Source organism: Ursus americanus, chromosome 9, assembly GCF_024610735.1.
Source record: "Ursus americanus isolate L20-20 chromosome 9, mUrsAme1.1.p, whole genome shotgun sequence".
Taxonomy (NCBI): domain Eukaryota; kingdom Metazoa; phylum Chordata; class Mammalia; order Carnivora; family Ursidae; genus Ursus; species Ursus americanus.
The window spans coordinates 56,652,522-56,669,047 of record NC_142135.1 but is presented as its reverse complement, the minus strand read 5'-3'; the positions used below and the strand labels follow the sequence as shown (position 1 = coordinate 56,669,047).

The window sequence follows — 16,526 nt, the reverse complement described above, 5'->3', positions numbered from 1 at the left end:
ATGAGGCAGATATCATTGTTCCCATTTTACAGACCCCCAAACTGTCCTTAGAGTGTACCAAAATGGACATGTAATGTTTGGTGTTGGCATAGCCAATGAATAGGGGGATAACTCAAAAGGAAGTGTGTGGCTGGTTCTATAAACTGGCATCTGAGAAGTGGCGTGCCTGAATCGAAGCCTTTTTATGCTGCTCTATTTGAATTAATATCCTCAAGTCAGCTGACATGTTTGTCAAACTGCACTGGTGAATTGTGTGTCTCTAAGCGTGCTGTTGCTGTGGGGAGCCTGACAGGGAGCCATGATTCAGCGCAATGGAGAGCTCAGATTTTTCAGGGCACTAAGCGTTGGGCAGCGTACTGAACACACAGGCCACATTAAAATTCCTGAAAGCTCATCTTTGAAAAAAGGGGGGGGGCAGTGCCTGGCTGGCTCAGTCAGTAGAGCATATGACTCTTGATCTTGGGGTTGTAAGTTGGACCTCCACATTGGGTATAGAGATTACTTAAAAAAATAAAATCATTTAAAAAAAATAAACTAAACCCCTGAGAGCTCAGAGCAGGGTAGCAGATAGGTTTGCAGGGCTTCCTTTATAATTTACTCAGACAGTCTTTAGAATGTCAACAGAAATACAGGTAAAATTGTTGATCGTTGGAGTGAACCAACAGAAACCCCAAAATACAGTCTAGGGTCTTTGAGATTAGTAATACTCTTTTGTGAAGGAAAAAAGGACCCGATTCTAGAAAAAATGGAGATTCCTATGCACAAATACCCTAATGGAAGAAAACTAAATTATAAAGTACGTAAATATTGGGAAATAAAGTGGACACTGAAAAATGAAAAATCATTCTGAATCCCCCACATTACTTGTATCATGCAAAAAAAAAAAAAAAGATCTAGATAGCATCAAACTTTATTTTGGGCACAGATGTAGTGCATTCTTATGTTGAGATTACTTCCCAAATTCTTGCTTGGTTTCAGTGGGCTGATGAGTAACCACAGACTGAAGTGATAGCTGTCTATCCTTTTAAATATTATGTGGATCTGAATGTTTCTAACCTCTGCTTTTATTTGGCCCAATTATCTGATGTCAAAGTGCTTTTAAAATGCGAGGTCTAGTCCTCAGGTGATAGATTCCACCACCTGTTAGCTCCACAAGAATGCTGTGTTCAAGCATCTTCTTGGCCTTTGTCAACTTCGGAAGCAGCTACCCGACTCTAGGTACTTGCCCCAGTGGTCGGAAGCTGTTGTTAGAACATGCCCAGAACATGAGAAAATGAGATGACCTTTGGCTTCTTCTCACCTTTGCTTCTGCTTTTACTGCGTGGGGGACATGATCTTGATCAGTCAGATTCTTCCAACTATGAGCCATACATGGCAGGAATGTGACGTGTGACGTAACATACCTAAAACCAAAGATCTCCGTTGCTTTCCCTTAAGCAAATATCATCACTCCATTGAACACTTGATGTTGTTCTTGGTATGTCATGAATGAGTTTGCCTGGGGCAAGGATGGGGAAAGGAAAGGCTTGTACGTTGAGTACTATAATCTTCCGCTGAGTCTGTCTCCCCCTCCAAATCTTCTCTCCAGAATTCTCTTTAAAGATTGACACACTCTTTATCTTGGTAAGTGAGCTGCTTTACCAATCACTAGCTGAACAAATCTCAGGCCCTCACTTTTGTGTTAATTCTAATAGTTTACCTAAATCAGATTTGGGATTCAACAGCATACCATAGACACTGCATGGAACCCTGAGATGCTGTCACAAAGGAACATCACAATATTTGTCTAAATCTTTTAAGTCTTCTGGGCACAATGTGCAATTTCTGGGTTAATCCTTGAGATCAAGTTCAAATACACAGTTCATGTATAACATGCTTCTCACTTCATAGCATTTAAATGCTAAACTTTTGTTAATATTTAGTATTTTATAAGGTTCAAAAATATCATAAATACCTTACTAAAAGTCATGAAACAAGACTGTAAATACATTATTCAGAACTTTTAATAAATCTTTACTGTAGTTACATCAACCATGTGGCATTAAGGAACTTATGGAAATGGGCTCATTCGACCCATACTGTTACCCTGCATTTCATCATGTTTTCTGCCTTTTTGTGGTTGATGAGTATGACTGGGTGGAATAATAATAACCAATATATAAATGAAAAAGCACATTTAGAATCCGATCTGGGACTTGGATACAAGTTTTTATAACTTTTTGGCTACACGACCTTGGGCAAGTCATTTAACAGCAGGAATTCTTTCTGAGGGATCTTGTAAGAAGCTAATGAGTCACTGAAGTGAATATTCTTTGTAAAGCAAATGTCTCACATACTACACAGAAAATTGCATCTTAGCATAGAGAAGGAACTCTGGTGAAGTATGGCCTTTGATTTTCACAGTGATCACCAGTGAAGAAAGAACATAATATGACCTGTGGCATAATTATCCTTTAAATAGAGGCCTTTATAGTGGGATCTCACTCTATTTTTAATGTGTTTGAGACACTTACAGAATTTTTTTTTCCCCCTAGTTCCTCCAACTGGCAAAAGCTAACACAACAGTTACCGTGAGCCGGGCACTGTACTAAGCACTTAGCATAAATGAGCTCATTTCACCTTACCAACCATGCTGTGAGGTCAGTGCTCTGGTTACACCCATTTTATAGATGAGGAAACCAGGGCACAGACTAGCAAAAAATCCATAATCTGTCGTGACCATAGCCGAGAATTTTATCCATATTCACTGCATTCGGGACTATTCATTTTATTCTATATATCGTTGTTTTCTCCTACTCCCAAAATGAGACTCATCTGGGGGCTAGTACAGAACACTGAAGTACTTGTCAGTACTTTCGGGGTAAGAAGGAAATGCTGGATGTAGACAGTCAACAAACCTGGGCTAAGCAAACTCAGCCTGACGAGCCGTTGGTTATGCTGTGCTGACCGAATATGCCACGTGTGCAGCCACACATAGAGATGGAAAGACGAGGCTACGCAAATTTCTGAAGCATGGGAGGAGGGCTGCAAGTAGCACTGAGTATATGCCTGGAGAGCCTGCTTACCATAGTTCCTGAAATAGTTACTGCATTAAAAAAGGCATGTAGAATATTTTCCAGATTTCCCAACCACAAAGTCTTCACCCCAGCTTTGGCTTCAGCCATCAAAACTTGTGGTTTGGACCTGAACCTGGAATCAATAATCTTTCTAGCACTCTGTGCTTCTCCTTCCTGCTCCAGAAGAGTCTGCGTTCCATTCTTTTAGGATTTACTAGGAGATGAATCACTTAAGTTGATCAGTCTTTTACTACTTATACTACTTAGAGGTGATAACTTTATGCGTGCTTTATACAGGGGTCTCCAAGACCTTGGCCTTCAACAGGAGTGACTCGTTTGGGAATGTGAAAGCAACATGGCAGCTCCCTGGGAAGCTGTTTTGGAGGGGGGCCTTTCACTATCCCTCATAGGCAGCTTGCTAGGGGTCAGAGAGGCCTGGGCCAGTACCTGCTGGCTTCAGAGGAAGCCCAGTGGCTGGAAATTCTAGTGGCGGCAAGTTTCTTAGGCACAGTGTGCCTAAGCTTCCTGAAGTGAGTCTCAACAGGGGTCATAGCAACGTATTGACTTCTTCGGGGCACAATGATCCAAAAACTTTAATTACTTGAGAAGTACCCATGAAGGAGGGGGATTTACTCCAACTTTGAGTTTTCCTTAAAAACAGGAGCGGACTTATAACTGTAGCTAAAGAACTAATCCAGTTAATGAACTAATTCCAACTAAGCAGAAAAATCTTATTTTACAAAAAGTTATTTGAAAAGCCCAGGATGAAAGAAATGTAGAAAGAAATTCCTCCCATGCGGCTGCTTTGAGCATTTTGCACCCCAATTCTGTTGTCAATTTTTTAGCAGATCTTTCTTTTAATAAAACCTACCAACTCCCCAATTCCACATAACTCAAGACAGTAATTTACTCACAAAGGAAACACACTTGCAACTTTATTAATAACCAACTTTCTTTTTTTATTAGAGCGGATACAGTTGTGAAAACTGTACATTATACATTTTGGTTTCGAGGATTATAAATAAAGGAACTCACAGGTAGGGAGTTCTTTTTCACAGCAAGAAACTTTAAATAAACAAGGTCATGTTTTATTAAGTACATTGGCAGACTTCATGTGCTGTCCAAAATGTAGAGCACAGTATAACAACCCATTAGAAAGAGCCTTTCATGTAAAATACAGCTGTGCACATTTTAGAAAAATACCAACAATTTGAGCTTTGTTTTTAAAAAAGCTTATAAATCATACATATATTTATAAATGGAACCAACATGCTCACTTTATAAACATATCCTTTAGTTATCTGTTACCCATTATTTCCAAAGCATTACACGTTTTAAATAAACACTTAATAAGATTAAATATTTTATTTAAAAAAAAATCCGCTTTCCCAGCATCAAGAGCTACGGGGTTAGGAAGGCGCAGTGAGAGTACGGAGACTGACACAGGAGCTTAAACGTTTCTTGGCTAAAAACGTACTTCCTAAATTTAAAAGTCAAAGCAAAATGTAAAAAATAAATAAATATACAAGTTGTAATTTTCATTTGCTCTCTTTCTGCTTTCTTCTTTATTCCATATTGGTCACACCCAGGATTCTCAACATATTGCACTTCTGCAAAAAACATCACTGGGTTACTACCCTGCAGGTGACAAAGCATTCAGTCCACACCTGTGCTAACATGTGAGTGGTCTCTTCTGCATTGAAAAGGTAGCAAATAAGGTAAAAAGAATCTGATTACACCATGCAGATCGTGACATATTTAGGAATAGCTAGCTCCTTCTCCACAATGTAATGTCTTAGATTTAAGATACCTTTCCTCCCCTGATTTCTTTTTAAATAATTATAAAGACCACGTAGTGTCTCTAATAAGCATGCTTTTGAGTAATAAAGGATGAATTATAAAACAGCAAAAAAAAATCAGATTATGTCAGAATAACAAAGGACTGCAAAAGACAAATATTTAAATAGAAATGTCTAAGCCTTTAAAATGTGAAATAAAATTACGAAAGGACTTTGAAAAACACGAAAGGCATAAAATTGAGAAGCAGAGGTTTAACAAAGCTTTATGCTCTACCTGAATGTATTCAACAAAAATTTAAGTTGGAGAAAAAAAAAAGATCAGAGCAGTTATTAATAGCATCTTGCTTAACTTTCATGGGAATTAACATAGTCACTGACAAGATTTTATTTGGTTGTAAAGTACGTCAGCAATGAAACTGAATCCTTTAAACACCGATTACTGCAATCCATGCAACATTTTGACTACACTTCTTAGAATTCTGTTGTCTTTCAGCTTTTAAAATTTAGCACCTCCTAAGTGCATAAATAGTTCGTCTCAGTAATGTTTAAAAATATTTAAAATTATTTCTTAGGAAGGTATAATGCCTTCACACTGCTAAATTTTAAACAGCGTGTTACAGGTTTAGGAAGACTAAACGGCATGAAAAAAAATGATGTATTGCTATCGCAACGAACACATCTTCTCTAGAATTTAGTTGTTTCTTTTCCTTGAGATGCAACAAGTGTGTTTCCTCCAGCCAGGACCACACGTTGTAGAGGACTACACATCCTACTTCAATAAACAGCAAAAATGAACATAGTCGTGCACAAGCAAACGAAACGTTCTCTCCCAGAACATTCCAGGAGATGTTAAAGCAGCAGGTCATGGCATAAGACTGGTGAGTGATGCTGCTACCTATTTCTTCTAATGAGATAGGAGTGAATGTTGGAACCATGGCCACAGCAACACAATCCTCCGACCGCATTCCTCGGGCAGTCGTTTGTTTCCCCAGCTCCCTACTAAAAACGTCAGATGGTAAAATAGTAAGGCAGCTGTTGACTTCCATCAGAAAAAAAAAAAAAAAATGCAGCTCCATACATTTCCAGTTTAGTCACACTCTGCTAGGACAGATGGAGTAGCCAATGCCAAGAACTTCGCCGGATGGGGCTGCTTCAGCATATTTTAAAAAAGAATGATTATTAAGTTTTGCTCTCCGACATGGCTCCTTGCTTCAGCTCCCAGAGGACCCCAAAGCCACAAAGCATTCCCAGGGGAACCGAACAGGTCCTCTGGCTGAATTTTCCAAGTTTCATCTCTTTCGCGATCCCATCCTAATTCCAAGCCTCCTTCCCTGAGTCTGAGTCTGACTGGGGTGTGCCATTTAAAGGGCTGATGATGCCACGGCAGAGAACTGTGGGCTAACACCGCTAGTTGTCATGACTTCACTGAAGGGTCAAAACAGTTATATCATTAAGAAACTATGTTGAATCACATTCAGGCACAGCCAAAATTAAAGTGAAGGACAATATGCAGTTGTTAACAAAAATGTAAATTCAAATATGGGAAAAGAATGTTATATACGGTGATTTTATATAGAAATGAAGGCTATTCTTACCTTTCCTAATTCCAATCAAGTTAGAAAGTGAACAAAAAGAATGGCCAACCCGATATTCAACAGCATGACAAGGACAATCATGACTGAATTAGGGCCCTGGAAATAGAACAAAACAAGCATAATGTTTCCATGTTAATATCCACATATAAGCTAGCTCATAAAATCAATTACCAAAGGAAATTAAAAAAAAACCCCATTGCAGTAAATAAAGCGGGAATGAATGACAGCAGCTCCAAAAGGTATAAACCAAAAATAGCAATGCTGTATTTAGCTGGAGCCGTCCCTGCACTTTCACTATGAGATGAAGCCAGTCTTGATTAAATCTAAAAAAATGACTAACAAATAATGTAGTTCATTCACCTCAAAACATTTGACAACAGTCTGGGTGAGAGTTCACCATAATGGGGTGGGGAGCTAATGGAAAGTGGATATGCACTTTTTGCTAAGTTGTCGTTTAGAGAACGAATTATTTCCTCATGAAGGCAGTTAGAAAGTAAGACTAAAATCTTTCGGGTACTGAGGCTTCTCAGGAAAAATTTAGGACTCTTGCTTTTCCTGGTCAGAGTTTTGGACACCACCTCATCCTTAAAGTAAAAATTGCAAGCAGGAAGTTGAATACTTGCAGAAATTATTTTATAGTTCTAATTCTTTACTTCTTTGCTCACAGCCACCACACTTCAGAAATCAAGTTCTATTGAACAAACTGCAAAATCCTGTTTGGATAAATACGGCTGTAATAAATACCAGCTGGCCAAGGAACCCAAACTTTACTTGTTTAAACAAAAACCAACCTATGACCCATCTTTTCGGAGCTGCTCATGTTTGACCATCTTTATCACAGAGACCTCATTTTGGTATTTACTATTACAATAGTGTCTAATTCTTAAGTAGTATTAACTGTGTTCTAAACTGGCCTTATGAGGTGGGAGGGGTAGGTATTTTAATTGTTATTTTACGGATGAGGAAACAGTTGTACTAGATTTGAATATCTAATGAGGCTATATTGAAACGGGATAACAGAGTCCTCCAATGTGGTACTGGTATTTGGGGCGGGCGGGGGGGTAAGGAAGACTGGAATTGCACTTGGTCCAATGTTCATGTTGCAAGGTGTGGAGCTTGGGTCACATCCTTCTAGGAGGTCTCCTCCCCAGATGGGGCCACAACCTCCCTGGCAGGGGTCAGAGTGCCCTGGTCTTCGTCTATCCTAACACTTTGCACTTTGTCACTTCTTGTTCATCTCCGTGTGCCCTAGACTGAGTTCCGTGGTGGCGGGAGCCATGCCTCTTTGTTCACCGCCGTGCACCTGCACATACGAGCCGCCCAATCCATCCAGGTTTTCATTATGAACGCCTACTAGCATCTGGCGCTTTTCCAGGTGCTGTGGATGTGGTTGTTGACCTTATTCATTCACTGCCTTAAATCAAGAACAAGGTGATTAGTAAAATCAGAGTGGGGGAGAAAGGGAAGTAAAAATGGGTATCCTTAAGATAGGGACTATTAGGAAGAAGAAAAACCCTAGTTCCTAAACCCCAAGTAAATGGGAAGAAAAAGCACATTTATTACAGGTCTTTATATGCCAGGCAGTGGGCTAGTAATAAGCATTTTTGGGTAGATGATTTCTTCTTCACAGGTGATTACGAGTTACAGCGCTCTGAGAGGGTAAGTGTCTTCCCCAAGGTTACTCATCTGGTTTAAACAAATTACAGAGCTAAAATTTAACTTTGTCTACTTCAAAGCTGCTTTTTTTTCTATATTCCTGTTATAGTCACAGGCCTTAGTTTAAAAATAATTTCTAATTAAGTTTTTGAAAATGGCATTTTCATCTATCTCCTCTGATTTTGTGGTGGCAGAAAACCAATCAAATCTTAATATGACCAATTCTTCTTTTAGAATAGTTGTGTTCTAAGTTACTAGGAGGGCCCAAATCTATGTAACTCTTCAATAATGATTAATTTAAAATGTCTAGTGTAGGAAACACTTATAACTCAGAAAATAATTAAAGTTATCTTTCAACATCATAGCACGGAGATTAAGGAAATGCTATTACTATCACAAACGTTGATTACATTTTGCTCATGAATATGTTAAGTTTGGATTCATGTAACTCTTTTGGGTCAGTGGATTTAATTCATAATTCCTGAAGACAGTGACATGAAAGATGAGGAAAAGTGTATGGGGTCAGAAGAACACAATGTAGAGTTCAGTGTCTTACACTGGACCAAGAAAAAGAAAAACATGAAGTGGCTTCAGTGAATCTAACTTCAAAAGTCTAAGGTGTGTCTGGACCTTTAACTCCCATTTCATAGATCCTTACAAGGTTCCATGAATTTATCTAACTTTTTGAATTTGTTAGCATTTTTGGATGGATATATATATACATACACATATATATATTTGTGTTACATATTTATATACAAATAAATATATATAAAACACACACATATATGTATGTATGTGTATATATATGTATATATTTATCCAACTAGTACAACTCCATTTATAAAGCTATTTTTAAAGATAACTCCGTGAAGATGAGGGTAAGGCAGCAATAAGAAGTTCAGACAGCAACCAGGTAGAAAATAAATCGTGGGATGCTATGTTTAATGGGCAGCTCTCAAGACGGGACCTCGGTGTTCTTCAGATACCTCAGCTGGGCACAGGGTGGAGAGCTTTAAGGTGAAGTCTCGTAAACATGACTGTGGTAGCCAGTTGTAGCTTAAAATAGCAAAATGAAAAAAAAAATCAGTCTTGCTTTTCAAGACTGACTGAGACAGGTGTACTAAAAGCAGCAGCAGCAAGGCAAAGTGCAAGTCTGCATTGGAAGAACTTTCGGGCAGTTAGAAAATTGTGGGAAATATGGAAGTACGGAAAGAAGTTCTAGCTCAATGTCTCTTCACTATTACTCGTTTAAGACTGTGAGGAATCTTCTGAAGAGTTACTGTAGTCTATGTTAAATCTAAAATTTCTCTAAAACCATGAAAAGAAAAATTTAGTATAAATAGCCAAGTTTATATGTATTTACTGTTTGTAGGGTTTTAGTGTGTGTGTACTTGGTTCAAAACTGACGTGACAGGGATGCTTTAAGTTTTATAACAATTCAAAAGAAAGATTAAATTTCCAAATAGACTTGGAAGAGAGTAATGGCTAAGAAAAAGTGCAGGCAGTTCTCAGAGGGAGTTAAGATTGCTAAAAGACCCCTTGCTAGTCTGTTTGAGGATAAGACTGTAATGTCGTCTCTGCTGGCTCCTACCCACGTTGCAAAATCCTGCAAAAACGTGGGTACCACACAGAATGTGTTTCCATGGAATATTAGTCTGTGTGCAACCACGCGTGGCCCACGGGAGTCACATGTATCTTGAGACGGGTTATAGAGTAATCTGTGGCATAGCCTCCCATCTCTTACCGCTCATACTCAAGTACTTAATTTGCTAAGCGTTAGCCTGTGTCTCAGAATATTTTCTGTATTTCTAGGAGATGGATATCCACGGTGATCCTGAGGATGGGTCAAAATCTATTGGAATATTTATGAACTATTTTATGCTTCAACTACTAGTGTTGGAACAATAATGGCCATTGCTTTTGAGCACTTACTATGCGCTATGCACTGTGCTAAGAGCTGTGTAAGTACTAACTCATTTAATCTTCAAAACAACCCTATGATATAGGTAGAGATGAGGAAAACAACTCACAGAGCAGTTAGGAAACTTGCCCAAGGTCACACGACTGAGAAGGAGCACAGCTGGGATTTGAACCTAGGAAGTCTGGCACCAGAGTCCACACCCTTAGCCACCAGTGTATCCTGTCTCAGTCAATAGGCTGGTGATGAAAATTCCAGATCCCAGGCAGTGTATTCAGCCACCCTAAAAATGACGATTCTGACTCATACTACATCTCTCCGTTGCCCACAATGAACACTGCTTCAGTCTGGTTTTCCCTCCAGTGTGTGTTTCATTGTGAATATTCCTATGAATTTTCAAGTTACTTATAAACCTCTAACTTGCACAGTGTCTATCTCAAAATTGTATGCAGTACTCCTTAGTTTTAAAGTGGTTCATTAACTACCTTTATGATGATTTTATCACTTCTAAACTGTCAAGAAAACAGTCATCAGGAGTGTGAAAGGCAGCTTTGTGCTATTATCAGGAAAGAAGGTTGACTGTTAGAATCTTCACAGGAAGGCGCCAAGGCAGTCTTGACTTCTGGTTCCTGTCACGCACAGAGGAGGTAAGTGCTAGGCCTCCTTTCTCATGGGATGTGGAAGCGAGCCCTAGAGACCAGCCTCCCAGGCTGGAGGCTGCATGGCTACCTCCAAGAATCGGATGGTTCTGCATGTAAGTAAAAAAGATACTTCCAAACAAGGAGGCTGTGAATTTATCAAACATCAGTAACGTTTCATAGAAAGACAGCGTGTAGGACACTGGGCCATTCGCTTCCTCTTGTGGAGTTCCAGAAGTCAACTGAACCCCACTACTGGGTACCCCAAGGTAGAAACTATGTGGCCTTGCATTATTTGAATTTCACTCTTATAAATCAGGCAAACTAATACTAATCAACTTTGTCTTAGAAACCATTTATCCCCATGGAGGATGACTCTCAGGAAGTTAACAGTTAATCTGATCAATTTATATTTAGATGATAAAAAAAGATGAGAACCACTGTTTGTAACTGTAGTAAAATAAACCTAAGAAATATCAAATTTAACAAAAGAGATGAATTTCAATTGTTTGACATTGTTACTGTTTAACTGTAAACAGGTTAACCCTGTTAAACTGGACAAAAGAAAAAAAACAATTATATTAATCTGCATCTTTATACAAATGTCTCAAATTATTAGTAAGTATTGGGTCAGCTGTGGCTTCTTTCCTAAGCTACACTTAACATGCAACACCTCTGTTCCAAAAACACGTGACTAGGTCAACAGAGCAGTTGATCAATTTTTTATTAATAATTACTTAGCTTTAAGATTTTGTGAATTCTATAGAATTTGATAAAGTATGAATTCCATAAATCATTCAACAAATCTCTACACGCTCATCAAATGAAACATCGATAACGTATAGCTTTCTGGCTGAATAATTAGAAACCTTAAATGCTCAAGACTGATAATAAAACTAGCATTTACCAGAAAACTAAAATTTTAGAAGCACTTATACTTTGAAAAGTTAGAAGACCAAAGTAATTTTAAACAGTTGAAAAGAAAGAAAATGTTCTAGTGGCAAAGCCTGACTAATTGAGTAAAATCCAAACTAAATATTTAGGAGAATAGTTCACAATAGCTAGAAAAGATGTCCTTTTGTCTAAAGATGCTGACTGGAGTATCTTTTCCTTCTTCACTGTTAGTCTGTCCCTTTAGGTCTGAGGTGAGTCTTACAGGCACACAGATATAGATAGGTATTGTTTTCCACCCATTCCTTTACTCCATGTCTTTTGTGAGGCTCAAAAGCAGGGCTAAGAACCTAGCAAACGGTGATGGAATCCTCTTCCCAGCTAGGGCTTGGAGAGGGGCCCACCCTGTCAGTGCCCATGATTCCTTTGTAGCCAGAGAGTTAGCAATGGTGATGGGCCAGGTGTTCCTCCAAAATTTGTATGTTGAAACCCTAATCCCCAATGTGATGGTATTTGGAGGGGGGCCCATTGGGAGGTGGGTTGTGAGGGTATAGCAAGAAGGTGTATGAACCAGGAATTGAGTGCTCACCAGACATCAAGTCTGTGGCACCTTGATCTTGGGACTCCCCAGCCTCCAGAATTCTAAGAAATAACAGAAATAAGAAATTTTGTTGTTTAAGCCACACAGTTTATGACATTTTTCTTATAGCAGCCCCAACTAAGCTACCACAAAACTTACCAAGAAGTGTGGGGAAAGGCTTGCTAACATGTGTTGCAGTCACAAGCTGGCTACCTGAGTGATGCTTAAGGTAGGTGGCTGAGCGAACAGGGATGAGTTTCTGCCCCGAGAGCTCTTTGCTGTCTCAAGCTACACCATGTGCTACGCTCTATCCTATGCAGTCCTACGCTTGTCGGGACCTCAAGATGCAAGTCACCCTACGCACGCTGCTACCTAAAGGAAGCAAAAACACCTCGTGTACAACTTACTGAATTGGCTTCTTTTTCCAAAGAAGGGCATGAATCGTTGCTTGCTGGATTCTTTGGTATAGCAAGTTCAGACTTCTTAGCTTTTGGCTCAGCTTTGCTTTCTTTGGCAACTGGTTTTGTCACAGATTTAGGGGGACTCCATTTGTTGGGTGATGGCTTGTGCACCAGCGCTGAGGAAGAATGGCTTGATCCATCCTCTTCCTCCATGTCTTCTGGGGGGTGCTGGGGGGCATTCAGTTTCACATAGTAGCCGTGGTACTGAGAATGCAGTTCCCCGTTACTGGGGTTGGGGATGTGGTGGCGGCCAGAGTACTTGGACGTGGGCACCATGGCTCCCACCTCCTTCGTGGGAGCCTTTGACATCAAAGGCTTATTGACGATGGCTGTCACATGCTCGTCAGCCACACTCCGTTTGTCTTGGTTGAGTCTTGCCCCTGAGCTGGGGTTCTGCTTCTTCGTGGGTTTTGGGGAGGAGGGTTGGGGAGAGTGGCTTTGTTTGGGACTTGCTTCTGGAGACCTGGGGGGTGTCGTGCCTTTGCGATAAAAATGAGGAGATTCCTTTGGTGTAGGTGGCTTTTCCGGTACTTTTTCTTCTGGATTTTCTTTAGCATCTACACCTTCCTGAAATCTCTGTTTGATATAATCTGGGCCTGGGGAAAAATTGACAACAGAAGGGAAGGTAATAAAATAAAGATAAGGCATAAAGGCTTGTTCCTTCTGGCTATCTATAGCCATTCCTCTCTTTTTTCTTTTAAAAATATTGCCAAGACTTGGATTAAGCAGGGGTACACTTCATTTCCCAGGGGAAAAGATTATTTATTGCCGAAAAAGTTAATATTTACCATTACTTATACTATTTTGATAGCCATAATGGTTAAACAGTTCTGACTTCCTAATGATTGCAACATTCCTGCCTGCTTGCACAACCCTGAAGTGGAATTCATGTTGATGGAGCACTGGTCATTTAACAGAGCATCTACTGTGTAAGTACGACTAGAACCTTCATCAAAGGATCATTATTTTTTTTTAAAGATTTATTTATTCGAGGAGAGAGCATGAGTGGGGGGGGGAGGGGCAGAGAGAGAAGTAGACTCCCTGCTGAGCAGGGAACCCCATGTGGGACTCTATCCCAGGACCTTGGGATCATGACCTGAGCTGAAGGCAGATGCTTAACCGATTGAGCCACCCAGGTGCCCCATCAAAGGATCATTTAAACTTCCTGGAGTCCTTTCACAGCATGGATCCGTATCACCATTTTCTGTAAGCATCAAAGTCATGACAAGGCAGTTGCCTTTAACAAACTCCAGTCCCAGGATATTTATTTTTCTAAAGAAAGGGACCCTGATATAAGTGTTGCTACCTGCACTTTTGTTTTCATTGGCATGGAGTTATCTTTTCCTATCCCTTCATTTTCAGTCTATCTCTTTAGGTCTGAAGTGAGTCTCTTGTAGGCATTACAGATATAGATAGGTCTTGTTTTCTATCCATTCCTTCATTCTGTGTCTTTCCGCTGGAGCATTTAGACCATTTGTTTAGTTTTTGACAGATATGTACTTATAAAAAAGGTGATGTAGCAATCCTCCTATCAGACAAAACAGACTTTAACAAGACACAAAGAAGGGCATTAGATGATGATAAAGGGATCAATCCTACAAGAGGATATAACAATTGTAAAGCTCTATGCATCCAACACTGGGAGCACCTAAATACATAAAGCAAATATTAACAGCTATTCATTTTCTGCCTGGATGATCTATCCATTGATGTGAGTGTTAAAGTCTCCTACTGTTATTACTGTAATTTTCTCCCTTTAAAAGGGAGCAGTGTCTTTGAATGATATATTAGACTAGATGGACTTAACAGATTATATACAGAACATCCCATCCCAAACCAGCAGAATATACATTCTTTTCAAGTGCACATGGTACGTTCTCTAGGCTAGATCACATGTTGGGCCAAAAAACAAGTCTCAATAAATTTAAGACGACTGAAATCCTATCATTTCTGACCACAATAGCATGAAACCAGAAATCAATTACCAAAAAAAAAAAAACCCCCGAAAGAAACCACCAACATGTGGAGACTGAACAACATGCTACTCAACAACTCAAAAAATTAGGAAATAAAAACAGTCATCCAAATCTCTGGGATGCCCCAAAAGGACATCTAAGAGGGAAATAACAGTACAGGTGTGCCTCAAGAAAAATCTCAATCTAACCTCATACCCTAAAGGAACTAGAAAAAAAGCCCAAAGTTGGTAGATGGAAGGAAATAATAACAATCAGAGCAAATGAAGGAAATGAGACAAAACTGACATTTAGCCAGACTTAGTAAGAAAAAGGAAAACAGCCAGCACTACAGAAATACGAGACTACTACAAAAATTACATGCCAACAAATTGGATAATCTAGAAGAAATGGATAAATCCTAAAAACATACATACAGTCTTCCAAAACTGAATCAGGAAAAAAAAAGAAATCTGAACATATCAATTACTAGTAATGAAACTGAATTGGTAATCAAAAACTCCCAACAAATAAAAGTCCAGGACCAGATGGATTCACAGGTGAATTCCATCAAACATTTAAAGAAGAGTTAATACCTAGTCTCCTCAAATTATTCCAAAAATAGAAGAGGAAGTAAAGCTTCCAAATTTATTCTACAAGGCCAGCATTACCCTCATACCAAAACCAGAGACATTACAAAAAAACCCCAAAAAACAAACTACAGGCCAACAGCTCTGATGCACACAGATGGATATTCTCAACAAAACATCAGCAAACCTCATTTAACAATATATGAAATGACTCATTCACCACGATCAACTGGGATTTATTCCGGGTATGCAAAGATGGTTCAGTGTTTGCAAATCAACCCATGTTATACACCACAGTAACAAAACGAAGGACAAAAGTCATATGATCATCTCAATAGATGCACAGAAAGCATTTAACAAAATTCATCATTTATTCATATAAAAATTCTCAACAAAGTGAATTTAGAGGGAACATACCTCAACATAATAAAGGCCACATGACAAGCTCAGAGCTAACATCATATTCAGTGGTGAAAAACTAACATCAGAAATAAGAATGTCCACTCTATTTAACATAGTTATGGAAGTTCTAGCTGCAGCAATCAGACAAGAAAAAGAAATAAAGACATACAAATTGGTAAGGAAGAAGTAAACTTACTATTTGCAAAAGACAAGATACTATATATAGAAAACCCTAGGGGAACCTGGGTGGCTTAGTTGGTTAAGTGTCCGGCTCTTGGTTTTGGCTCAGGTCATGATCTCATGGGTCATGAGATCAAGCCCTGTGTTGGCCTCTGTGCTCAGCAGGGAGTCTGCTTGAGGATTCTCTCCTTCTGCCCCTCCCCTTACTCGTAAGCTCTCTAAAATGAATAAAACCTTTTTTAAAAAAGGAAAACCCTAAACATTTCACCACCAAAAAACTATTAGAACTAATAAATGAATTTGGAATTTTCAGGATTCAAAATTAACATATGGAAATCTGTTGTGTTTCTATACACTAATAACAAAGTGGCAGAAAAAAAATAAGAAAACAATCCCATTTACAATTGCACCAAAAACATTGATGAAAGAAATTGAAGACACAAATGGAAAGACATTCCATGCTCATGGATTGGAAGAATATTGCTCAAACGCCCATTCTATCCAAAGCAATCTACAGATCTAATGCAATCCCTATCAAAATACCAACAGAATTTTTCATAGAACAAATAATCCTACAATTTGTATGGAACCACAAAGGACCCTGAATAGCCGAAGCAGCCTTGAGAAAGAACAAAGCTGGAGGTATCACACTTCCGGATTTCAAGATAGACACACTAATCAAAACAGTATTGTACTGGCACAAAAACAGATCAACAGAACAGGATAGAGAGCCCAGAAATAAATCCATGTTTTATATGGTCAATTATTCTATGACAAAGGAGGCAAGAATATACAATAAGAAAAG

At 39.0% G+C, this 16,526-nt stretch overlaps 1 protein-coding gene across 5 annotated transcripts in view; it reads right to left on the bottom strand.

The window, feature by feature from the left end:
* Nucleotides 1–3,996: 3,996 nt before the first annotated feature.
* The window catches only part of JPH1 (junctophilin 1), a 79,529-nt gene continuing 66,999 nt past the window's right edge, over nucleotides 3,997–16,526 (bottom strand). Inside the window, exons 4-6 of one of the 5 annotated variants that reach the window (XM_045810170.2) lie at nucleotides 12,544–13,193; nucleotides 6,451–6,546; nucleotides 3,997–4,666 (exon numbers count right to left, since the gene is read on the bottom strand). In XM_045810170.2, coding sequence (XP_045666126.2) covers nucleotides 6,466–6,546; nucleotides 12,544–13,193 — 731 coding nt within the window. In that variant the 3' untranslated portion in view covers nucleotides 3,997–4,666; nucleotides 6,451–6,465. Of the gene's footprint in view, nucleotides 4,667–5,905; nucleotides 6,281–6,450; nucleotides 6,547–7,528; nucleotides 7,865–12,543; nucleotides 13,194–16,526 lie in introns of those variants that run through there. The other 4 variants (XM_045810169.2, XM_045810172.2, XM_045810171.2 and 1 more) reach the window with 4 other exon arrangements.